The sequence below is a fragment of the Tenrec ecaudatus genome, chromosome 7 (assembly GCF_050624435.1).
Source record: "Tenrec ecaudatus isolate mTenEca1 chromosome 7, mTenEca1.hap1, whole genome shotgun sequence".
NCBI classification, from domain to species: domain Eukaryota; kingdom Metazoa; phylum Chordata; class Mammalia; order Afrosoricida; family Tenrecidae; genus Tenrec; species Tenrec ecaudatus.
Genome location: NC_134536.1, coordinates 126,536,589 through 126,562,540, shown reverse-complemented (window position 1 = coordinate 126,562,540; position 25,952 = coordinate 126,536,589). Strand labels below are relative to the sequence as shown.

Here is a 25,952-nt window from a genome sequence, read left to right as displayed (position 1 = left end):
AAGGATAGTCCGATTCACACCCGCTACTAAAATGAGGTCTCAATCTCACCCTATTTCCTGTTTGTTGGCAGATTGAACAAAACGACAAGTGTATGAAGTCCAGAATTATGTCCCATTAGGAATCACGGCTGAAAACCAAAAAGCCTAACTCCCTGCTCTGGAGTCGATGAGCTCACAGTGGCCCTGTAGGACAGGGCAGAATGGCCCCTGTCGGTTTCTGCGACCCTCGGTCACTCTTGACTGCAGTAAAGGCCTTGACTCGCTCCCTTGGGGTGACTGGTGGATTGGAAGGGCTGCCGCTGTGCTTAGCAGTCCGACACACAACCACTATGCCTCCAGCGCTCCTTTCTACGGTGGAAGGGCCCTGTGAGTTGACTGGAACTCAGCTACATTTCACAAAGAAGGATGTGGATAAGATCACTCACATAGTTTAATGCAATTTAAATCTTAGAAATTAAAATCTAAGTAAATAGATAAATAAATAAGAAATTAAAACCAAGTATTAAGATAAATAGAAAATTAGGATAGACTTAAATATTCAAGTATAATCTGGCTAAATTAAATCCAAAATTTTGAAATATCACAAATAAGAGCATACAAGAAGTATTACATTGAATGTGAGAAAATATACTTTCTCTTGATTCCTGATTTGCCCTCGCTCAAAAAGATTTGGGTAGAGTTAAGAAATCTGGTGCACAACTCACGTTAAAGGCGATTTAACCATGGGGCGGGGGAGAGGAAATGCTCTAAAACTGAGCGACTGCACAATTCTCTCTTGATACGACTGAGCGATTAAACTACTGAATTGGATGATATATAAATTATGTGCCAATAAAACTTCTGGAAAAAATAAATTTGAAAACAATGCTACAATAATAGAATGTTCATTTATTAACTTAAACTGATATTTTTAATAAAAAATTAGATCACATTACTAATAACGGTTATTAAGGGAGCTATTCCTTAGCTTTCATATTGTAACTGCATGACAACACACTAAATTTTATAAAACAAAGTAAAAATTTTATTGATGTAAATGTATCTGAACATACCTGTCAAGATCATAGACTATAATGGAACGTCCTGCTTACATCCAGGTGTTGTCACATCTGGTAATTTCTGGCACATTACTTAGTGGTTCACAAGCCAATTTCCTTATCTTTATCATCTATAACTCTTTTTTTCATCTATAACTTTTGACTGCTACATAATCTGGTCAATTATTTCTTTATCTTTACTGGCTGCACCTTTTGTCACCATCATGATAGACACATAATTCGATCAATTACTTTTATCTAGAATGCCTGTTGTGCGTTGTTGTCAGATACCATCAAGTTGATTCCGATTCGTCTTGTCTGCTGTGAGGGAGTAGAGCTTGTCCCAGAGGGTCCCAGGGCTGTACTCACTACTGACGGCGCCAGCATGGTGCCCGGCCCAGCTGCTAACCCAACCTATGACCCGGCAGTTCACAGCACCAACCACTCCACCAAAACCCACGGCAAGCGCACTGCCACTGAGTCAACTCTGACCCGTAGAGGTCCTGTGCTGACAGGGCTTCTGAAGGTGCACATCTGTATGAGAGGAGACAGCCTCATGGCTCTCCTGGGAAGTGCAGGTGGGTTGAACCACTGACCTTGCTGCTTCCAGTCCAACACTTACTTAATCTGGAAATCTTATGAGGCAGATCTATTTATAAGGTCACTATGAGTCCGTACCAACTGGGGGGCAACAGGCACCAAGGGCACAAAGGTACTAGAAGGGCTAGCCTCACCGATCTTCAGGCTCGTGGCCAAGCTCTTGGCCTGTGAGCCCCAGAGCGCCTTCATTTCCTCGTTGGGAGGAGTAGCAGTGTCCACCTGACAGGGCTGGTGCGAGGATTCAATGAATCTACATATGGAAATCCTCCTCCAGGAGGCATCCAAAAGTTGTAGAAAGAGAATTAAAAGATTTTCTCACACGTGATGTTGAAGTCCCCTCATCTCGGTATCTTTCATGACCACAGGAATGAGTAAAGCACCTCTGAAATGGGTACATGGCTTAGAAGTACTTTTACTTTTAGGACTTTCTCTTTACTTCACCTTATTCAAAGTCACCCCATGTCACTTGAAGAGGGCCTACTAATAATTCTGAAGGAACCTTGGAGGAGATGCACGGAGCCGCTAACCGCAGGGCCGCAGTGAGAGCTGCCAGCTCTGGCAGGGGGAGGAAGAAGAGTTTCTACTCCCATAAGCACTATAGCACGGAAACCCAGGCAGGCAGGTCTTCCCGTCTTATCGAGCCATCTGCAGCAGGAGAGCACTCGTCCCAGCGGGTGTGGTTTGCTTTGACTGATCATTCCAGTATTTACAGAATGGGTCTCTTTGAGACAGACTCAGGTGAGCATGAACATCAGGGAGATGGTCCTTCACCTTTGATAGCTTCCTCCTTCTAAAAAGCCGTCAGTGACACCACTGTACACAGCCAACCAGGCCCTTCTTTAGTGCAGCAAGGATCAGATACAGGCAGAGTCACTTTCAGACGCTTGAAAGTTATCTGTGAGTTGAAAAATATTCACTTTCTAACTTACAGTTTGCAATCAGGAACTTAAAAGTGAAAATCCTCCCGTCTCTTTCAGCACATGCTATTCAAAGCTGCAACAAAGAGCTATAACAAAGTTGCTCAGTTATGTGACAGCCGCTATCAGCCCTGGCCTATCATCAATTACTTAACTACTGATCCTTTAAAGCTGTAAAAGCATTTCCAAATTCTTCGTCAGTGGTGCACATTACACCAAATTTAAACTTCGACAAGTTCTAGCAAAGCTCAAGCCCCATCTGATGGCACAGCCCGGCAGTATCTTTCTATGAAATCCCCGTGGTCTAAGCGCAGACCATGACCAGCTCATTGGGTCTGACAACGAGACGCCTTCCAGGGGAATGACCCCTGGAAAACACACTGCGGTGTTGTTAGTGATTTAGGGAGCAGGCAGATAAAAGAAAGCAGCTCGTCAGAGGTGAACAGGCTCGTGTGGAAGAGCGGTGACCAGCTGGGGCCTGAACCTTCACAATGCTCACAGCCCTGGAGTTATGAAGCAGTAGCAGGAAAACGAGGGTTCACAGAGTGAAATGCTTGCAACACAAACACAGAGACTTAAGCCTGCACTTTCTCATTTGAAAGGAACGCGTACTTCAGGATGAGATGTACATGGATTCCAATTTCATACCAGCAAATGCCCACAAATGTTATGCCAACAGCAAATAGCTGATCAATGTAAAGGGGATTCCCCAATGTCAACCCTATTTCCCTATCCTACGAAGTAATTCATAAGGAGAAAAAAAAATACCTTCACACTATAATGATGAATGTAACTACTAGGAGTGGCCCCTCTCTGAGGTCTGAAATAGAAGGAAAATGTACATTTCTTCCAGAGTTGCAGCCAAAATCAACTTCTGCATTCTGAATACAGCTTAGGCACATTTGCTGAGAAGATGTTTGCAAAAGTATTTAATAAGAAAGTGCTGAATTTAGCTTTTTTTTTTTTCTCTCTCGGTTCTCCTAAATGGCCTGCAGCCCATCAAATCCCCTAAGTAGAATCTCTCCTAAGTAGACATGACAAAGGGAAATACCAGTCTACGGCTTTCTGCTTACAGCGAGCGGCCTTCCCCATATCAGAACTCATCAAGCTGACTTTGCAAGGAGCCAGAGAGAAAACACCAGACCAGATGGTCGGTCTCTCTCATCCTCCACTCTGTCCTGGGTACGGGGGCAGCCATGAGCAACAGGTAACTGTCTGAACATGGCTGCAGTCCAATGAGACCCCATGTGGAAAACAGGCAGAGAGCGAGCCCACCGGCCCACAGCTATCGTTCATGGGCCCCTGTGCTGCATGCAGGTCAACTGTTTTTTATACCTACTTTACAAACACATTGTTTTCAAAATACCAGAGTTTGAAATATGATCCTCTGGGATTGGCTTTGAAATCCTTCATAGAAAAGGAGCGGCTACTGTACGGGGAACTGTGCTAACGGTGAGAGCTGGATAACAGAGACATGGATTTCATTTTCCTGTTCCCTCCAATTTTGTGACTTTGAAAAACTGCCAAATTAAAAATGAGGGAATCTGTGGCGGGATGTTTCCAAGGTTGTTTAGCGGATGCGCACAGATCCGTCTTACACAGTCAGCATGTTCAGAGGCTGTGATCCAGAGCGCGGGAGGAAGATGCTGCTGCTCCCTGAGAAACATCCATGGAAGCTCCCCGTTAAGTCATGAGAAACGTAGCCGCAAGAAAGGAAAATCTCTAATGTGTATGCCCTTTCTGCAGTCAATCGTCTCCTGAACCAATAATAAAAGATAAAGTAATATGTGCCGGCAGACAGCATCGCTGATAAAGATGCTACCTTCCGTCGCGGCAAAATAGACACTCTCACTCAACGCAGGGCAGAAATTGCCAGCAGGACAGGCCAGAGGGAAGAAATCCTAACGGCTGGACAATTTCTCCAAGCAAATGTATCTTTTAAAAGACTTCTAAATATTTTCCCTCTGTCTGAAAAACGGTGATTTCAAATACAATCAAAAGTTAAAAACTAATTCAGGCTCATAGGGGTATGATGTTTGAGAGAAACGAGGAACTTCTCTGTGAAAACATTTCAACGGCCCAGAAACATAATCCATTTCCCAGTTGCTAAATCTAAAACTGAAATAGTATTAAATGATCCTTAACGCAGGTGTGGACAGATATTTGAGCAAAACCCTGTGTACGTGAGCACTCCTTCTAACTTGCGTAAAGATGAGCCTTTAGGCACTTGTATTAACCATGGTACTGTTGTACCATTTTCAACCACTTCTGCCTCTTTCGCGGAGGCCCAGTTAAAAATGTTATCAGACACTTCCAAATTATTTCCAAATTAAGTTTTATAAATTTGATTTCCAGTCCCCCACCCCACCACCAAGGGTCAATTTTAAAGCAGAATCGGGATACGGAAACATACTCACATCATACTCTGTAGTTCAACTGCAAAGCTTACGGATTTCCCCATACTTCGTCCAGTACTTGATGTTGTAGTGGGCATTGGGCTGGCTGCAGGGTTGTTCATCTAAACACGTAACAGAAAGGAGGTTACAATATGTATTTTAATTAGAAACAGATACATGGAAAAGAGCAATTATAAGTGACTTATAGAACAAATAACGCAATGCTTTGTTTTATGTAAAACTGGTGGCGTAATGGTTACGCATCGGGCCGCTAACAGCAAGGTCAGCAGTTTGAAATCACCAGCTCTCTGCCGGAGAGAGACAAAGCTTTCTACTCCCCTACAGAGTTACAATCTCGGAAGTCCACAGGGGCGGTTCTGTCCTGCTCACAGGTCACCATGAGTCACACTGAGCTGACGGCACTGAGTGCGGTTTGGGTTTTATTCTTTACTAAACTGGAAGGAGATAAAAATATTGCTTAGTCATGTGGAACACCAAATGCTTAAATGATAAATATTTCAGTACCTGTTTTCAATAAGGACTAGAAGAAAAACACTGTAACAGCTAATAGAGCTCTGAGATTTCCAAAATATGATCTAGGGAGCCCCATGGTTCGTTCCCTGGAGGCACTGCAAAGAGGTCCCATGGCCCCCAAACACACATCCCCGATTTTATCCAGAACAACTCTGCTATTTGTAGCTTATATACTTGTACGCAAAAAGTCAGTAAAGAGAGCTCCCCTGTAGTAATGTGCTCAACTTGAAAGCACTGAGACAGCGCTAACTCCCAGCTGAACCAAAGCCCAAACTACAAAGAAAACGACACATACAGCCGAAGCACAGGTCAGAAGTAACTCGGTGCTATGAGCCATAAGCCTACAATATGCACCTCATTCCATTTAAGATCTGACAACGCCAATACCATTAAACTGACGCATAATGAAGAAAAAAGATGCAACCCGACTGTATACTATTCTACTTCATACATGCTCAGTCCCATACACAACTATGCCACAACAAATACTCAAGAAGCGTTATTTTACAGGTTTATGTTAACTCTGAAAAACTTTCCTTAAAATAAAAATACTTTGCAGATTCTAAAGAAGAATCCAACCAAGTTAGAATTCCAAAACTCAAAACCACACTGCCATCGAGGCAATTCTGACTCAGAGACCCTATAGAGCCAATTCGGAACTAGCATATGATAACGTAAAGATGAAATGAGGACTTTAAGGGGGGAAAAAAATCCTAGTAGCGTCAAGTTGCTTTTGACTCACAGTCACCCTCCATAAGGTGTTCCAGGTGGTGAATCTCTCATCTCTCTTCCCAGCATGACTGACGAGTCTGAACCACTACCCTGTGGTTAGCAGTCCGGCACTTACTGAACAGCTGCCAGGGCTCAGGCACCACCAGGGAACTTTAAAGAAAGCTCAGAAAGCAAATTAAAGGGAAGATTCTAGAGTCATGTTGCTCAGCTACTATACTCGGACCTTGAGAAGATTACTTAATTCCTATGTCTCAAGTTCCTAATCTAAAAACTGGGAACTCTCACCTCATTTCAAGGTTGTCATGAAGATTAAATGGACCAACATGTATACAGTTTGCTGAACAGCACTTGGCACACAGTAAACAATAAATGATAACTTTTACTGTAAACGGGGAAATATTAAGCAAGTTCCCATTTACATTTGCTAAATTCTTTTATATGACTAATTTAGACTTATTACATTCCACAAACACGAGTGTAAGTGACGTGAAGATTTTTTTTTCTTTTAAAAGAAAAACATGATGCACTGATAACGTTTTGGAAAAAATCACAAAGCTGTAGCAAAGAGCATCTATGTTATTATGAACAAGTATATGTATCTCAGATTCTCAGTGCAATGGGCTTCGCTGGGATTGGTACAGGCCATATGCTGTTTGGACATTCGCAACCCAGGGACTGGCTGTCCCACAGCCTCCTGCTCCTAGTCATCTGACCTCAACTACTCCATCATTATCTTTGATTCCTTCTCCCACACTCTATAATTTGCAAAAGGCTCAGCAAATTCTACTTGAAGTTCTCACATTCTTCCCTCTTATTCTACTGCTCTAGGGCCCCCTTCCTCTCTCAAGTCAATCTTCACACTGCAGTCCAGTTTAACGTCCTAATGCATCCCTCTAATCTGACTGCTCATGTGGGTAATGAAGGCTAAAAGAAAGCAGGGGACTTGCATGCCCAGGTGGTATAGTGGGTACGAGTTAGGCTATGATCTACAAGTTCAGCAGTTCGAAACCACCAGGCACTGGGCCAGAGAAAGAGAAAGCTTTCTACTCCCATAAAGTTACGGTCCAGGAAACCCACAGGGAGCAGTTCTCTCCAGTCTATAGGCTCACGATGAGTCAGAATGGGCTGGATCACTACCTGAAACAAGGACTTTGAGTTAGTTCATTCGGCTTTATCTCCCCGCTGAGAAATGGAGTTTTCACTTCAGACAGACTAAATCAGAGATTCATTCTAATTAGGCCCTATGTACAAATAGGTGGAGCCCTGCTGACCCAGTTAAGTAAGCCTGGGAGGGCTAACTGCAAGGTCAGGGGTTCAAACCAGCCAGCTGATCCTCAGAAGAAAACTGAAGCTATTCTTAGCAAGGCATCAAAACAGAATTGACCAGTCGGAAGCCTTGAACTTGAATGTAAGCCTTATATTAAACTTCTGAGAAGACAGCAGATCAGAGAACTAAAACAAACAGCTTACTACCTGGGTAATTAGGTCTGCCATCACCTGATAGCCAATGTGACAGGTGCAACTAATGATTATATAACCCTTGGTTCTGGTCCATGGGTCTTAATGGCCAGGCCAAAACCTTTACACAGAGAATGCAGGAGTTGAGGGGGGAAAGGTGCGACTTAAATGGCTTGAAACCCAAATATCAAAAACTAAGAAAAACCATCTTTTTGTTTTTGTTTTTTTGGTCAGCCTAAATTTGCCCCTTTCGTGCAAAGGCTTTTGACATAAGAGCTCTGGTGGCATAGTGGTTGTGAGCTGGACTATGATCTGCAAGGTCAGCAGTTTGAGCCCCCGGCAGCTCTGCAGGAGAAAGGCGGGCTTTCTGCTCCTGTAAGCAGTCACAGTCTTGGCAGTGCTACCCTGTCTCGCAGGGTCTCTGAGTCAGCACTGACTTCCATGGTAGAGAGTTTGGTGTGGTTTTCTTGGGGGGATATGATTGAGGAGTGGAAGCACTAGCATTTGAAAATCAGGTCAAAAGAGGGAAAACTCAAATAACCTTCAAGACTGGGAGCAAACAGAAAGGAAACCACCGGTGTCCAGTCCCTGAGATCCTGCAGAACAAGGGGGAAAGTGCTACTAAAGGACACTGGATTTCTCCAGGGCCCCAGAGGAAAGCTTTTTATCCACCTGGATTGACAGGGGCATGCTGGAGAAAACGTGAACGCAAGAGACCTCAGACAGCACTGCCCTTCCCACTGTGCAGACGCAGTCACTCCATCGGAGACAGTGCACAAAGGAAATTCGTAATAAAACCACAGCTTTCTTCAGTTGTCCCCCTGGTGCAAATGTTTCACATCAAGAGTATTTATTGGGAAGAGGAAAAAGGTCCCCATCCCAGTTTATGATAAGCACCATCATCCTTTCACAGTCAGGTTATTTAATTTTTAAATCAAACAGGTGAATAGCATTTTTCTTGACATGATGAGCTGATAGCTCATTAGACTCTTTAAAATAATTATTTCCCATGCCCACATTTTGTTTGATGATTTGGATAATTAACTTCTTTAGACATTAACTTCTTTACACATCAAAGTCCTATCATTCCAATGCTTTATTTCCTTTCTTCCAGACATTTAAGAGGGGGGAAAAAATGTCGGTTAAAAGCAGAAGCACTCAAGTCAATTTTCCCTAATAAATACAGTTAACATGGAACTGAAAACCTACTGTAATCTTCTCAATGGGTTAATGTCCTGCAGTTGTTTTAGCTTTCAATCGAAATGCAGCTGTTTGCCATATTTTACAAAATGAATTCAGATGTGCAGATTGGAACCTAGATTATTTCAACATGCCACAGTTTAAATGTGAACTCAAAGAATAAGTTCATTTCTGATTAAAACTATTTAAAACTTATTATTAAGCCAATAGCCAATACTAAGTCACATCTGTAAAATTCTGGTTCAGAGAGACCAAGTTGACATGTACGTTTTTACTTCAAACAATAGAACTTAACGATGTACCATCGCTTCCTTCAAAACACACTGCTACAAAAATAAATATTCAACTGAATTTGCATTACACATCATAAAAAGGCTAAGTAAACAAAAATAAAATATACATACTGTTGGGTTCTACGTAGGTTTCTTATTTTGGGTGACTAGGTCGGCCAAAGAAAAACACCACGATGCGGGTAAAGCTCAGTGGTAGAGAATTTGACTACCAAAAAAAAACACCAGTAAGCATCCTTTCCTTAAGAAGGTCTGAAAGCTGGGAAGTCTTTGCTACCTACTTATAGCGCCCTTCAAACAATAACAAAATCCGGACTGTAAAACCCACTTGCCTACCCACTGAGGTCACTTCTCCGATTGCGGCGTGGCTGAGGAGTATTAGTTTAGACCTGTGACCATGACTCTGGGCATTGATGGTGCCCAAGTTTACTTCAGAACCTAAACTTCCCGCATAATGGACATAGAAAACCGTTAATAATCAGAACATTTTCATAAAACTCCAAAGGAAGGAAGCAATTATGGTTAAGCCAACACTATTAGGCACTGCATTCTGGTTATTAAAAAACTCAAATTACATCATGATCTCAATTTATCCTGCTGTGAAAAATTATACCAAATGGTCATTCAATCACTGAGAATGCCAAAAACATAAAATAAATTAAAATGTTCAAAATTCAAAAACATCTCTAGCTGGCTTTAGAGATAACACAGTCATATCAAGACATTAATATATGCCCCATATCAGCAGACTCTGGTAGTTATGAAAATACAGATTCACTCAGCTACCTGCTGCAAGACATCACATGAATACTCCAAGGAACAGATGATTCATATCGTTTGTATCTGTTTCAAAATTAATAGCAACTTTACTCAAACTATTTTTCATAACTAAAAAAATCATTTGTGTTCAATTACATACCAGGAAAACTAGTGCTTTATGTGAACCAGCTGTCATCCTGTCAGCTCCTCCTCCCGTCAACCCTGCGTGTGTGAGAGAGCACTGTGCTCCATTGGGCTGTAATAGGTGGTGGGTGGAAGTCGATCACCAGGCCTTTCGTCTCAGGGACTTCATGTGGACTAGTCTCTAATCCTTTAGTGAGTAGTAGCCTAGCGCTTTAACCACAAATGCAATACCCAGGGGCGCCTAGCAGTTCCATACTGTATCGTAGGGTCATCTATCTTCTCATCTTTAGTCTAACTCCCTAAGAAGAGTGGCAATGTTTGACCTGCAATCTTAGTGCCTAGTACATGAGTTAGGGAGAAAAACCGGGCTTTCTACTCCCATAAGGAGTTATTACCGTCTCGGAAACCCACAGAAGCAGTTCTACCCTATAGGGGCGCCATGAATCAGACCTGACTGGGTGCCAGTGAGTGTATATATGAGTACCACCTGACATGCTGACATTCGATAAATGTTAGCTATAAACAAACTACTGAAAGCTAAAATAAAGACTACAGAGATTTTTTTTAAAAGTCTAGTAGGTCCCAATCTAATGAGGTTTATAGACGCAGCCAGTGGAGTAAGTTTAGAGATTATGCACAGGATATAATAAGAACAAAGAAAGAGTATCAGAGTCACTTAGTATGAGATGATTGCACTGGGATTTAAAACTATAATCTTAAATAACAGTAGATATTTGCCTTATCTACTGACAATTAAAATAACTAAGTGAGCCAGTCCAAACTGTTAATATTTCACAGCACTTTTAAAATGAAATATGCACGGAAGTCAAAGTACTTTGAGGTAATGAAGCACCACTACTCAAGAGTAATAAAAGGTCTCGGGACATATCCTGCCTTATCATTCACTGAGCGGTCACTTTTCTTAAAAATGGCCACGATAAGAAGCACATCCGAGAAAGCCAAGCTCACGAGTCCAAGTCTGGAACGCAGATAAAAAGCTATAGATATTTACAAGGAACATCAAATGATCAAAATAAGGGGCACTGTGGGACAGGGACAGGCCTGACCAGAAGACGGGACATTCAAACTCACCAGCTACACCAAGGGGGAAAGATGAGGTTGCCTGTTTCCTGAAAGGTTTACAGTCTCTGAAACCCCAGACAGAGCTCTGTGAATTGGAATCAACTAAATGTCAGTGGGTCTGTTCTGGTTTCGAATGATCAGAACGACAGATTACCAGCTACACTGTACGTCGGAAGAGAGTCACTGTTTGAACATAACTACCAAGGGCACAAAACTTTTCTAATATACTATTTCCTAATACGTTTACCTCCACCAAATCTGCTTCTCTGTTCAACAACATTGCCAATTCTATGAACCCACATTTCAATTCATGGCAACCCTGCAAGATGGAGCAGAGCAGTTCACGAGGGTGTCCAAGGCTGTAAACCTTTTCAAAGGCAGACCACCACACCCTTCTCCAACTGAGCAGCTGGTGGGCTCGGGTCACCCATCTCGGAGTTCACAGCTGAGCACTTTAACCACTGCACCACCAGGGCATCTACCAGTGCTCTAGGAGTAACCCTAACCCTCGCTCCTTCCCTGCCCACACCCAGACACTCTGGTCCTGACCATTTTTCTTTCAATAAAGCAAGTCTATATTCAATCTTCCTTTCTAATCTCGCCTCCATCAGTATCCTGACTATCACGGCCATCGAGTGGTTTCCGACTCAGAGATACCCTAGAGGGCAGGACAGATTGCCCCTGTGGGTTTTTGAGGCTCTACGTCAAAAGTTCTCAACCTGTGGGTCACGACCCCTTTGGGGGTCGAGCGACCCTTTCACAAGGGTCACTCGATTCGTAACACTAGCAAAGTGACAGTGATAGAGTAGCAATGAAGATAGTTTTATGGTTGGGGGGTCACCACCACATGAGGGTTGAGGAGTACCGCTCTAGGTGGCTATGGAAACAGACAGCCTCATCAGTCTCCTGAAAGATGGTTTCTAGCAGGTGACCTTGCAGTTTGTCAGCTCGATGTATGACCCGCCAGGGCTCCAGAGAGATACCAGGAAGCAAACTCACTGCCATTGAACCCATTCAGGTTCATGTGAGCCTACAGGACCAGTTAGAACTACCCCTGTGGGTTTCCTAGACTGCAGCTCTTCACGGGAATAGAAAGCCTCAACTTCCTCCTGTGGAGCAACTGGTATGTTTTGAACTGGTGACCTTGTGGCAAGCAGCCCAATGCATAAACCACTTATCCACCAGGCCTTGCGCAAACAGAGAGATGAATAGATATTATTGTAATGGCTTCCACTCTCTTCTCCCAAAGTCACTGTTACCTATCCTCTCCTTATAAAGAATCTTCACACTACAAAGTCACCAAAGCGCCATCTATACTGTGGATTATTCATGCAGAACTATTTACTGGACACCATGACCAGACAAACAGGATTCTAAGAGTTCAGGATCTACTGGCAGCCAAATCAAACAAGCAAAACTGCACTATAATGCAGGCAAGCATGCAAACATTTTTCGGATAGTGGTAAATGCTAGAAAAGGAAATTAAATAAAGTGATATCAAATTGGAGGTGACATTTACTATAAGTTAGGACCCAAGTGCAGAAAGGAACTCTGGGGAGAACTAGACAGCCAAGTGAGCAGCAAGGATGGAGATCCTTGGCAGTGTGCCAAGAATGAAGGGAGCAAACAGACAGAATACATAGTAGGGGGTACGGACTGAAAGGTGAGCTAGAGCCAGGTCATAGAGTGCCCTGTCGATCACAAAATCTCAAACCCACTGCCACTGAGTCAATGCTGACTCATAGCCACCCCCTTCGGGTTTCTGAAATGGTAACTGTTTGGGGAGTAGAAAGCCTAGTCTTTCTCCAAGGAGGTGGTTTTGAACTGCCAACTTGTGACCATTTGGATCACAACCCAACACTTAACCACCAGACCACCAGGGCTCCCTTGTAGATCACATTTTAGGTGAATATTATGTGAAGTTAGTAGAGAATTTCTCATGGGAGGTGACTTGGAAAGTTTTAGGGGTTTTTTTTAAATCATTTTATTGAGGGCTCATACAACTCTTATCACAATCCATACATACATCAATTGCATAAAGCACACTTGTACATCCGTTACCCTCATAATTCTCAAAACATTTGCTCTCCATGACGATGTTTCTTTTTTAAAATATCTATTCTACCATTCTGTGACTTTTTTTTTTTAAGCATATTTGTACATTCATTGCCCTCATCATTCTCAAAACATCTGCTCTCCACTTAGGCCCCTGGCATCAGCTCCTCATTTTTCCCTCCCTCCCCACCCCCCTCCCTCATGAACCCTTGATAATGTATAAATTATTATTCTGTCATATCTTGCCCTGTCCGACATTTCCCTTTACCCACTTTTCTGTTGTCCATCCCCAAGGGAGGAGGTCACATGTAGATCCTTGTAATCGGTTTCCCCTTTCTAACCCACCCTCCCTCCACCCTCCTAGAATCGCCACTCATACCACTGGTCCTGAAGGGATCATCCACCCTGGATTCCCTGTGTTTCCAGTTCCTATCTGTACCAGTGTACATGTTATGCTCTAGCTGGATTTGTAAGGTAGAAGTGGGATCATGATAGTGGGGGGGGGGGGAGGGAAACATTTAGGAACTAGAAGAAAGTCGTATGTTTAATTGTTGCTACACTGCACCCTGACTGGCTCGTCTCCTCCCCGAGACCCTTCTGTAAGGGGATGTCCAGTGGCCTACAAATGGGCTTTGGGTCTCCACTCCACACTCCTGCCCTCATTCACTATGATATGATTTTTTGTTCTGATGATTCCTGATACCTTATCCCTTCGAAACCTCCTGATAGCACAGGCTGGTGTGCTTCTTCCATGGGGGCTTTGTTGCTTCTGAGCTAGATGGCCATTTGTTTAACTTCAGGCCTTTAAGACCCCAGACGCTATATCTTTTGATAGCCGGGCACCATCAGCTTTCTTCACCACATTTGCTTATGCACCCGCTTTGTCTTCATCAATTGTATGGGCCTCCACTCAAGTACTCCCCTAATGCAAGAAGACTTTGTTCTATTAAACTGGCATTCTATGTTGCGCACCTTCCAGACACAATTGATGAAGTTCTAGATTGTTAAAGAAAACTCTGGCAGCTATGAGAACAAACTCTAAGGCAGTACAGGGTACAACACGCTAGTTTGTTTAATAAGTGACCGAAACCTGTCTAGACAAGAGATAACCGTGGCTTGAATTAGTAGAGACGAGAAGTGGTCAGAGTTCTGAAAATGTATTTTGAAGGTAGAGTTGAGGCATGGAGCCCCGGTGACTAACCCAAAGGTTCACAGTTCGAGCTCACCCAGTGGCTTGGTGGAAGGAAGATGGTGATGACACTGCCACCGGAGGTCACTGTGAGTCGAATCCCACAACAGAGCGGGCGTGCGACAGCCGGGACATGGGCTGTGACAGACAAGAAGCCAGTGACTCCAACACGGACGGGGACCCTGAGCCATGGGTAGGAAGGTGTCACTGATTGAGATCAGGCAGGATGTGAAGAAAAGGAGGGAAAAAAACCCGAAAATATTGAAAAAACAAAAACAGGAACTTAGTTGGACTATGTTACGTTTGCGAGACTTAGGAAGGGGGGTACAACAAGTTCCGGGGAAAATATAATTAAACACTAATGGTGGAATTCTCCCACAAACCTTTTGAAGGCCCTTGTACGAGACAATGAGGTGGAGACAAAAGCCTGCAGCGGCTTAGTGACAGCAGGCTGCGGGAGGCAGAAAGCTGAAAGTATGCTGGAGGCACGGGGTTTTTGTTTAGATACATGATTGATCAATCTAAAGCCTGGTGATAATGAGCAACAATCTCTCCAGCCCCATTTCTCTGTCAGGAACAACTTACATAATGGGCACTCAAACACGGAAATCCACGCCACACGTTCAAGGGTGCCAGGGCACTTCACGAGCTGTGCAGATGCGCTCTTGGTCCCCCACCCCCCCACCCCCCGCCCCACAGGCAGGTGGGCAGTTGTAAACCGCACACTGACACATGCTCTGTAGGTACAAGAGCCAGGAGCTCAGGGACACACTGCTCAGAGGCACTCTAAATTCTTCTGTCTTAAATGTCTTTGTCAGCCTCAATTTAATGTAGGCTTTTCCATTGTATGTGCGTTTATAGTCCAGTATGCAAATACTAAATTAAATAAAAAATCAATCAATAAACAGCTTTTTCTTTGCAAAAATGGTCTCCAAAGTTCACTGCAGATGTTCGTACAAGATCATTGTAAAACACACTATCCAGTCCCTGACAAAAGCTTTTTTAAAAATATTACAACACTATTGCTTTTACATAAAACATAACTGAGTTAATGGTTATTTGTAACATTCTACGTATATGCAAAATTCTCGAGTCAAATATGCTCCTAGTGGTAAGAGGTAAGGGCTCTTCACAAAGCTGTTCAAAAGAGAATAAAAAACAGGAGAGAAGACAAATTCACCTAAGGTTTCTTACAGGCCAAAATTCTATCCCAGCTTAAAAATCACAGTCTAAAAATTATAAACCTTTAAAAAAATCCTGTAATAAAGATCCACATGTTAATAAAAAGTTTGATGTGGTTTAAACATAGTCTAAGTGGTTTGAAACAGAAAAGGCACTGGGAGATTTATTATAGACACACAAAAACTAGATGACTTCTGTATAAACATCCAAGCGTTTATAAGGGTCTTTCTTACACCTATCATCACACGCTTTTCCACAAGTATTTCCTCGCTCACAATGAAGAAAAAATGCTGGCACCAAGTCACCCACCTAATAAAAAACAAAACAGATTTTGAAACTGAAAAGCTGAATATTCAGTCTATCTAGTTCAGTATTTTAACCAAAACTCCCCAACTCGCTAAAATTTTAGTACCTTAGTTTCTTCCTCTGTAAAAGACACCCAACCATTAACTCCCTCACTCACTTCCATTAGGTTGATTCCCATCTAGCTATCTTAGAGGGCAGGGTAGACTGGCCCTGTGGGTTTCTGAGACTGCAACTCTTGACAGGAGTAGATGGCCTTGTTTTCTCACTGGGGACCTATCAGTTCGCAGGCCAATTTGTGCAGCCACAATGCCCCCCAGGGCTCCTTCTAACATCCTCCGTAAAGGAAGGAAGTACTGAGGAGCTATCTTTACAGTTCTCACGGGACTCACTGTCATTGTCTTGGGGACTGATGACTTCAGTTTAGGCATTCTTTGTTTAAAAGGAGGTCTCAGGCTGGCAGATAAAAATCACAAATAGAAAAAAAAATAAAAACTATGCAACTAGGCGGGAGCAGGGGGCCAAAGACATCTGAGCAGCTTTTAACTGCAATTTGAAAAATCACTAATTTCCTCCAAATCCCTCATTTTTCAGGTGAGGAAACTGAAGTCCAGAGGGGTTTCTTGAACTGCCCAAGGACACATCACTATTTAGTGATACAGCGGGGACTAAAACTGAGGTCCAGAGTCCTTTCTACTACACCACGAGGAACATACAAATAAAAGTTGATCACAGTTAACCCACAAGACCACCACAATGTGTTTGTCATAACGAACTTGGTTGTGCTGTATCCACCCAGGCTGAACCGCAGCGCAGCACTAAGGAACTGGGCTCCAGGGTTCAAATACAGGCTCTAATGCTGACCATGTGGCCTTGGGCAGGTCACGTCAACTCCCTGCCTCAATCCCCTCATTTTTAAAATGGAGATGCAAACTGTTTCCTCACCTAAGTTACATGAAATAACCTGTGGAAAACCCTTAGGAAAATTCACGTTACTGTAGACATCACTCAGACCAGGCTAGTCATGATGCTAATGGCGCCAACCAACAAAAACTCACTGCCATCAAACTGACACCGACTCAGAGCGACCCGACCCGACAGGACAGGGCAGAACCACCCCTATGCGTCTCCGAGACTAACGCTTTACGGGAGCAGAAAGCCCTGTCTTTCTCCTGTAGAATGGCCCACTACTCCACCGGGGCTCCTCCAAATTCAACCAACAGTGTAACAATTTAAGAATATGTCACAAAGGATTATCACTGCATAGGTGGCATGGTCTCAAAGAAAGAACCTTAAGGTTAGGATTCTCTCTTAAAGAACAAGAGTAAAGTGAAATATACAGGACTTAGGCTTTAACCTTCTCGCTAAGGCTTCACAAACTTGGTGATACTGCCCAGGCTACGCTGCAACACTGGAACAATCTAGAGTCGGGGCTACAAAAGCAGATACTTACAATTTACCCTCCACTTAGGGCTATAATACCAAAGTTTTTCATTGTCAAGGGGAACTAAGTCATTTTTTTCTTTAAAGGAGATAGTAGACCATATAAGTTTCAGAGCCTATGCTCTATAGCATTTAAAATCGGCAAAATTCAACCTTCAAGGTTTGGGAGGAGTGATTTCTATTTGTATAGTAGTATTCTACAGTTTATAAAGTACATTTACATAAATTTTTGCAATTTATTGTTTTGTGAACCCTGTAAATCCACAAGTTTCTCAGTACCTACCACATGCCATATGCTAAGCAGCATGCTATGTTCATACTCATTATCTTATTCAACCTTAGATATCCATAAGCTATCACACAGATATTATCATAGGCAATACTAAGAGTATAGTGCAAAAAAACCACAGAGACTCACTCGAGAAATTAAGACCCTGTCAGTCTCCGGTTAAGTGGAAGCAACCTGTTTGGATAAGTACCTAAGAGACAATGGATGGTCCACACGAAGTGAATGTTGTCTCTCTGTCTCTCTGTCTCCTCTCTTCTCTCTCTCTCTCTCTCTCTCTCTCTCTCTCTCTCTCTCTCTCTCTCTCTCTCTCTCTCTCTCTCTCTCTCGCGCGCGCGCGCGCGCTCGCACTGGGGTAAGGGGGGAGGTTGTCTGTGCAGAACCTTCGGCGACCACACCCATAAAGCACCATTACTGTGAGCAGACTGGTAATGGCATTGACGTACTCCACTTAAGCTGGTTTGTAAATGAAAATCGACAACTATGAAGGTCAGTCTTTATTGGAGGTTAAAAGTCCTGATGGTGTAGTGTTGGCGTGCTTGACTGGTAGCCAGAAGGCCAGCAGTTCAAACCCTCAGCTTGCTCTGGAGAAAGAAGGGCCATCTCTTTCTACAAAGATTAACCCAGTACCCTCAAATCAATTCCAACTTCGAGTTGTTCGGGTGGAACCCTTCTATGAGGTTTCTAGGGACATACATCTTTTCTACGGCAGACAGGTTCATGTCTCTTCTAGTGAATTTGAACTGCCAGCCCACCGCTTAGCCCACCGGGGCTGCTTTGCATACAGTCTACAGCCTTGGAAACCCTATGAGGCAGTTCGGCTCTGTCCTATGGGGTCATATGAGTTGGAATTGGCTCCCACAGTACAAGACAATCACAGTAGACAGACCAACAAGAAGAGACCAACATAAAACACTTAAAAATGAAGATAAATTGTGAAAGTGAGACAATGTAATTCTCATTTCATGCTGCCAGGTGAGGGAGGGAAAGAAAGATGACGCTTTCTGCTCCCGTAAAGATGTACAGCTTCAGGGACGCTATTCAGGACTCTCTCTAGGGAGGCTATGATCTAAATCGGAGGAGCTCGGGTGGGGTGCTGGATTGTACATTGAGCTACAGAACCAGAGGTCAACGGTTTGAATCCACCAGCTACTCGGTGAGAGCAAGATGAGGCTACCTACACCTGCAAAGGCATAAAGTCTCAGAAACCCATAGGGGCAAGTTCTACTCTGGCCCACAGGGTCGCTGAGTTGGAATCAATCGATGGCAGTGAGGTTGGGTTTATGAATCGAAATTGATCTGATGGCAGTGGGTAGGGAACAATCCTGTGAAGAGATGGAATGAAATTAAAGACTAATCCCACTTTATTAGAGAGAAAACTGAGGATCAGCAAAGTTAAATACCTTAACCAAAAGATCAAAGAGAGAGAGAGAAACCTTGGTTTTCAGAATTGGTGTCAAACAGTCTCTGTATTCACCCTGATGAATTTCAGAGCATTAACAGTTCTTCCGGATCCATTACTTAACAAACATAAGGCTATAGCAACCAAGGTCTCTCAAGTATTTCTGCAATATCAACCCAGACCAGGGAAATCTTAGCTCCTCCTCCCTGGTCAGGTCCAAGGGCAGCTGCTCCACTCAGCCCTTTCTCATCTCATGACTCAAAGCGAAGTCAGTGGGTGGGGGCAGACAGTAGTCCCTTCTCTATATCTTAGGCCCATAATTCAATGGAAAAGCTTAGAAAGGGCCATATTTAATGAAGAAGCTTCTAAGTCCCTAGAGAACAGATCTCCCCTTCCACACTCACCTTTCTGAGAGCAGCGTTCTCCTACCTGTGAGCCTCCATCCTCCAAGACCTTAACTGGTTTCAACACATGACCTCCTGATAGTCAACCTCATCTCCCAGGTGCTCCCTCTTATTGAGGTGGGTCCCCGCTCCCCCTACTCACTGGCCTCTTGTGTGGTCCTGCTCTCGGGAACCAGAAAACCAAAAACTAAATTGTTTACTGCAAAGGGCTCCACATCACAACACTTCTCAAGAGCCGTTCCCAACACATCACATGGTTACGTCATTTAACTCATGAACCTAGAAGTAGAGACTTTACTCTCTCCAGGTTATAAATTAGGAGACTGTGGCGTCATACCCAACCAAACCAAGCCCAATGCCATCAGGTGGATTCCTGATCATAGCGACCCTATGGGGCACGGGAGAACTGCCCCTGTGGGTTCCAACACGGCAAACTCTTTAAGGGAGCAGAAAGCCTCTTTCTCCTATGGAGGGGTTGGTGGTTTCAAACCGCTGACCCCGAAGTTAGCAACCCAATTTGTAACCAATGCACTCCAGGGCTCCTCGACAGAAAGGTGAAATGACATGTCCCAAATCACAGGAGTACTAAGAATCCAAGTGAGGCCTCAGACCAAGTATGTTTGACTGCCAATTAAACACTCTGACCACCACAATATAAATCCTGCTAAGAATACATTTGGGAAAATGAGTTCACTTTATTTATTATTTATTTATCTGGTGGCCTAGTGTGTTAGGAGTCAAGCTGCTCACTGCAAGGCCAGCAGTTAACTCCACCAGTCCCACAGAGGGGGGGAAAATGAGGCTGTCTTCTCCAGTGAAGAATTACAGTCTGGGAAGCTCTGGATAGAGTCACCATGAGTTGGAATCAATTTGAAGGCAGCAGGTTGGGGTCTTACTATTATGTGAATGATAAGTAAATTCTCTCTTGATATTCACATATAATAAACAGAGTTCGCCGATTTAACTCTTTCACCTCACCACAAAATAAAATGGCTCTCATTTTCAACATGAATACTTGGTCTTATAAAGTGATCGACAGGCCCGATTTTCTCTGGAGTCTTCTACACCAAAAGTTCTTTTTTTCTTTTAGGAGAGAACAAATAAAATCTTCCCGAGATTTCTATCTACTTATAGAGAGAAAAGCAAGTACATTAGAGTTATAGATGACACTTGCTAGCCTTATTTCACATTCTCTCATCTAGTTATCTCATCTACTACATTGGCACAAAACAGTGATGTTATCACCAGACTTCAAAGTAAACTCAAATGCTGACATCATATTATTCCTAACCTGCCTTAATCCAATGGTCATATAGTATACATCACCTTATGTTACAGCTGGCAAACTTAAAAATAGTTACAATTGTATATATAGCTCCAGTTCGGACATTTTTCATCTGAGCCAAGCAGGCATTAAATCACAATTGTCCCAGAAAATCAGGACCTACAAGATGCCCTTATAAAAGCACCTCATTACAATTTGTAACCAATGGCTATTCCCTGATTATGACTTAATTCCAAAATTGTTCCAGATTTAACGATTACTACCTTCAGCCTTGAGACTCGGGTTACCATTTCGCGGATATCAGGACAGATTTCAGGTGCTAGCTGAAGTTTACCAAGACCTATTTTCAAACTTCACTTTATAAACACTTACTTAAAAAAGAAAAATGGATCCACATATTTCCAAGAAAGAAATCTTGTGGAATACTGTTCAACAAATTTCAGACTTTGATCTCTTCAAAGGTTTTGAACTCTGACAACCACAAAATTACTTCTACATTGGCCCAGTGCCCAAAGGTTGCTTTTACAATTTCCCAAATAGCTTTTCATACAAGAAGATGGGGGTGGGGGGTGGGGGAGGGCGCGCACTGAGGCAGCACCATCTTCCAAATGGAAAATAAGAGAATTGAAAAGTTTTCACTGAAAACTAATCAGTGATAAAGGACAGTGGAAAATCATGCTCACCATACAGTACAATAATGATTAAAGAAAACGTTAGTATTGTTCTGGCCCTCCAACTGGAGCTGGCATGATTAGCTGCACAATTTAGGAGCCAAAAGAATGCTTTGCTTTAATTTGTCAAGCTGTAAAGTACTAACAGACTCCTGTACAGAACTACAGACTTTCAATGAAAGGCATTATTTGAATGCAATCGTGATTCCCTAAGGCCATAAATGTTCCAAAAGCTCCCTTCTAGACAGCCCAGTGCCTCTGATTTAACCCATTGTCATCCAGCAGATTGTAGGCTGACTCATAGAGACCTCATAGGGCAGAGTAGAACCTGTTCTTCAGGGTTCTCCACGACAACATTCACAGGAGCAGCCTGCCTCCCTTTCATTCTGTGGAGAGGTTGGTGGGTTTGAACAATTGACCTTCTGATTAACAGTGCACAGCTAACCCTACTGTGTCACCAGGGCTCCCCAGAACCAAGCCCACTGCCGAGAGCTGAGACCCTATGGAACTGTGCCACAAGGTTTACAAGGCAGCAAATCACGAAAGATTTCAACGCCACCAAATCGTGAATTGGAAGGCATCTCAGTAGTTTAGATAATAAATCTTTGTAGCCACTAGTCAGTGGGGCTATTTTAATTTTAGTAAAATGCAAAACTAAACTGTTCAATCACATTGCAAGTGTTCATGAGCCACATAAGATTCTAGCAGTTATTACACGGGGCAGCGTCTTTTATCGGTTTTCATCCCAGCGTAAGGTTCTCTTGGACAGTGTGCCTCACAGGCACTCACTTGAAGATCCCCAGAGACAAGACATTTGCAACCAAAGAACTGCGTTCTGTATTTGCAAATTATTTGTAAAATTCAGCGCAATCTAAAGCATCCTCCAGAAATGCTACCCAGTCTGCCCTCAATAGGATCGCCAAGTACATCTTTGCAGATCTAATTTAATCCCTCATCCAAGATGCTGCTCTGCAAGAAGTGACAACCCTCCCCCTAAGCCCTCTTTTTACGGAGAAATACATACTCGTTTTTCCCCCAAAGGAAATAAAGTTTTCATTAACCTCATATAGATTCATTTGTTCGTGGGTACAATCATATGCACGCCCGCACACGTTCATTCACACTTGTCTCCTGGTTTTTAATCTAGAAAATAAGGTAACATTCATTCTGAACTTCTTAAGAAGGGGGCAGGGGGAGGGGGCACGCCTTACAACTAGCTAGCAGTGTTTGGCACTGTTCAAAGCTTTGGGTGCGTCACAGCACACCATCCTCACCATTCTAAATCGTAAAAGATTAACGTTTTACAGACCAGAAAGACGCTAAGGAACGTCCCCAGGGTCATACGTGCGGGCTAACTCACATACACGCGTGTAGGTAATTTCCTTTTTCTGGATACTATCAGCTAGGAGCCCTGGGGGAGTTGGGGGCTGCTAACGTCAAGGTTAGCAGTTCAAAGCACGGGAGCTAGGCCGAGCTTTCTACTCCTGTAAGAGTGAGTCTCTCCCCTGTGTCCCAGGGCGGATTGCGGTGTGTTTGGCTTGGGATCTACTAACTGTCCCGCTCTCTGCAAGCACACCAGCTTCCTGCTCCGGACATTCGCATCAAGCACTACCCAGGTGACTCCAAGGTGCTCAGCCCATCCCAGCACCTGGGAGCCGGCCAGCCCAGCTGCCCTCCGCCCCACGCCCCCCCCCCACCCCGCCGACTGGGAGGAGTCAATCGTCGACTCCACACCCCCGGAGGATCCGCGCGCCGCCGCCCGCGCTCCTGCCCCAGCGCACGCGCCCATTCCCGGGACGCCGCGGGCCGGGGCGAGGGGCCCGGTGACTAGGGGGTGGCCGCGCGCGGCGCCCGTCCCCGGCTCCCAGCCCTTCCCCGCCCCCGCCCCTCAGCGACCCCCCGCACCCCGGACGACCCCACAACCTCTGCTTTTAGAACACTTGTGGCGCGGCCGCGGGTCCCGCGTGGACAGTGTGCGGGGAGAGGAGGTGCGGTTCCGGCTGCGGCGGCCCCGGACGCGCTTCGAAAGGGGCGGGATAGGAGGGGCGGGGGCCGGTGTGAGAGGGAAAGGTACCTCGGGGGGCGGGGGGGTCCGCAATATGGCGTGAGCCGGGGCCTGGAGGTAGGGCGGGGGGAGGAGGTGTCGACTCGCCACCCACCACTAGCGCCGCGAGCGCTGACGCATGCGCACTGCGCTACGTGGCGCCAGCGCTCCACTCGGAAGCGAGCTACTTCCGCCACTCTCGCCGGGGGCGGGGCGCCGGGGGCGGGGCGCGCGGACAGCCTCTTTGGTCCCGCCTGGGTTTTTCAAGGTCCCGGGCGGGGCCCACGCTGTTTGCCACCCGGGGCCATGCAGAGGGTACTTGGGAGAGGGGTGACGGTGAAAACCAGTAATGGCCCGCTGTGAATTTTTTAGGGGCAATTCTGAGATTTTCAGGAAATTCAGTGATCGATGCACAAAGTTGGTTTTCCATTTCTGGGCAGAGGGTAGCCAATGAGAGTTGCTCTTAAGAAATTGGGGTGGATGGCATGCTTAAGAGGGAAATGGAAAGATCAGAAAGGCCCACTCCGGGAAGGATTACAATGAAGGGTCGAGCGAGGGTGGGGATGTGGAACTCTTTTCTGGGACAGGACCCTCTTAACGCCAGTCATTCCCCAGGGACATCAGTCCAGAGACGCTGGGACACGCGGCGCTGGGCTAGCTTTTCATCCTGGCAGTCTTTTCATTGGAAGGTTCCAGGACGACCGCCTGTGTTTGCGACCGCCTGTGTTTGCTTATCGAAGCCCCGTGAGGTCCGTTCCTCTTTTATTTTTTTCTTTTCAACCGTTTTATTGGCATATCATTTACAAATCAATAGTGCGGTCACAGCACAGCGAGAAGAGTTGTATAATCATCACCACCCAAACCCTGCACGCCCACAAATGGGCCCTACAGCTCATCTTCTCGGGTCATTGGATGGAAATCTATGTAGCGTGGGCTTGAAAAAGTTCGAGGGGGAAGTGCCATTATCTAGTCATTCCATTTTTCCATGAGTTTTTGAAGGGCCCCTCATTCATGCATAGGTACGACAATGAATGCCCAGGTTGCTTTCATAATTCATATTATTTTTTAAGAAACCTAAGCCACCATGTAAATATAAAAAAATCCTACTATAGCAAATATCTTGAAATTATGTTTAGTAGAGATTTTCATACTAACCTTGACCAGGGCCTTTTTTTTTTAACACGCAGCGAAACACTCATTTAATAATTTTTACATTCCAGTTAATTCATGAGTAATGGTTGTTATGTACTTTGTACTGTCATCTTTTTCCTCTCTTTGATCATTTTGTTTTGCCACCTTGAATTTAGAAACTCTATGCCTTTCTATTCTGCACTCTGCTGCCTATGGATCAAATCAAGTCCACAGCAATGGGTTTTGTTTTTTATTTTCCCACAGGTTTTGTGTTTGTTTTATTTCTGTGTTTTAGAGTTACTATTGTTCATTTAATCTCATATACATAACTTCTTTAAGGAGCACCATCCTCAAGGCAAACATTCCTTATTAAATGAGCTAAATGGTTGTTTAATTTAAAGATGACTTAATGAGCCAGCTTCCATTAGAAACTTAAAAGTCTTTTCCGGCAACATATTCTAGTTTACTGGATCCAGTAAAGCCACCGGGTCTTTTTAAGCAACACTACTTCAGATATGCAGTTTAAATTAATCCCTTCCTTCCTCCTATTTGCTTATATTGCTTTAAATTGCAACTTATTTGATTATTTCCTGTGTGGATTGTAGTTGTGTCTTCTCTTGAGTTCATATTTACTTTTCTTTAATCTCCTCCAACATTTCACATTTGCCAAACAAACTTCCAAAAGAATGATGATTTTTTTTTTAGGATGGGAAAGCTCACCAAACCCATTACCCATTACATCAAGTTGATTCCAACTCGTATCAGAACTACAGGACAGAGTAGAACCGTTCCATGGGGTTTCTGAGCCTGTCAATCTTCACATCGTCCCACTGTGAGCAGTTGGGAAGTTCAAACCACAGACGTTTCAGTTAGTAGCCCAATGCTTGACCCCACCAGGGATCCTCCTAAGAAAACTCATCTTAATGTCTAAATCAGGCCTCAACTTGGTATTGGGCAAACTGTGGAGTACTAGTAAGTAATAGAATTGTTATCACTCCTTGCCAGGAAGACCACATTACACAAGAATAGAAATGCCCTTGAAGTCTCAAAAAAAAACAAACAAACAATTGCTGTGACTTGACTTCAGCTCATGGTGACTCCGTGTGTCAGAGTAGAACTGGGCTCTATTAGGTTTTCAATGGCTGAGTTTTTAAAAGCAGATTGATAGCCTTTTGTCAGAGGGTCTTCCTTTCAAGCATGTAACCAAGAAAAGAATTCAAGATAGAGAATGAATTATCACATCACACGAAACTGACCCCACTAGATCATTTCAATTAAAATTAAATTCGGTCTACAATGTTACTCTGGTGTCAAATAGTTAGGCTCAGCACATGAACTAAAAGTCCATGTCCACCATGCCTTGAAAGGTGCTTGGGAAGAAAGGCCTGGCCCTGTACTTCCAAAAAA

The 25,952-nt window shown here is 44.0% G+C and overlaps 1 protein-coding gene across 1 annotated transcript in view; it reads right to left on the bottom strand.

Moving 5' to 3' along the window:
* Window positions 1-23,438, bottom strand: part of SUPT3H (SPT3 homolog, SAGA and STAGA complex component) — a 456,451-nt gene extending 433,013 nt beyond the window's left edge. Inside the window, exons 1-2 of the mRNA XM_075555015.1 lie at window positions 23,294-23,438; window positions 4,972-5,072 (exon numbers count right to left, since the gene is read on the bottom strand). Coding sequence (XP_075411130.1) covers window positions 4,972-5,072 — 101 coding nt within the window. The 5' untranslated portion in view covers window positions 23,294-23,438. The remainder of the gene's footprint in view (window positions 1-4,971; window positions 5,073-23,293) is intronic.
* Window positions 23,439-25,952: the final 2,514 nt, after the last annotated feature.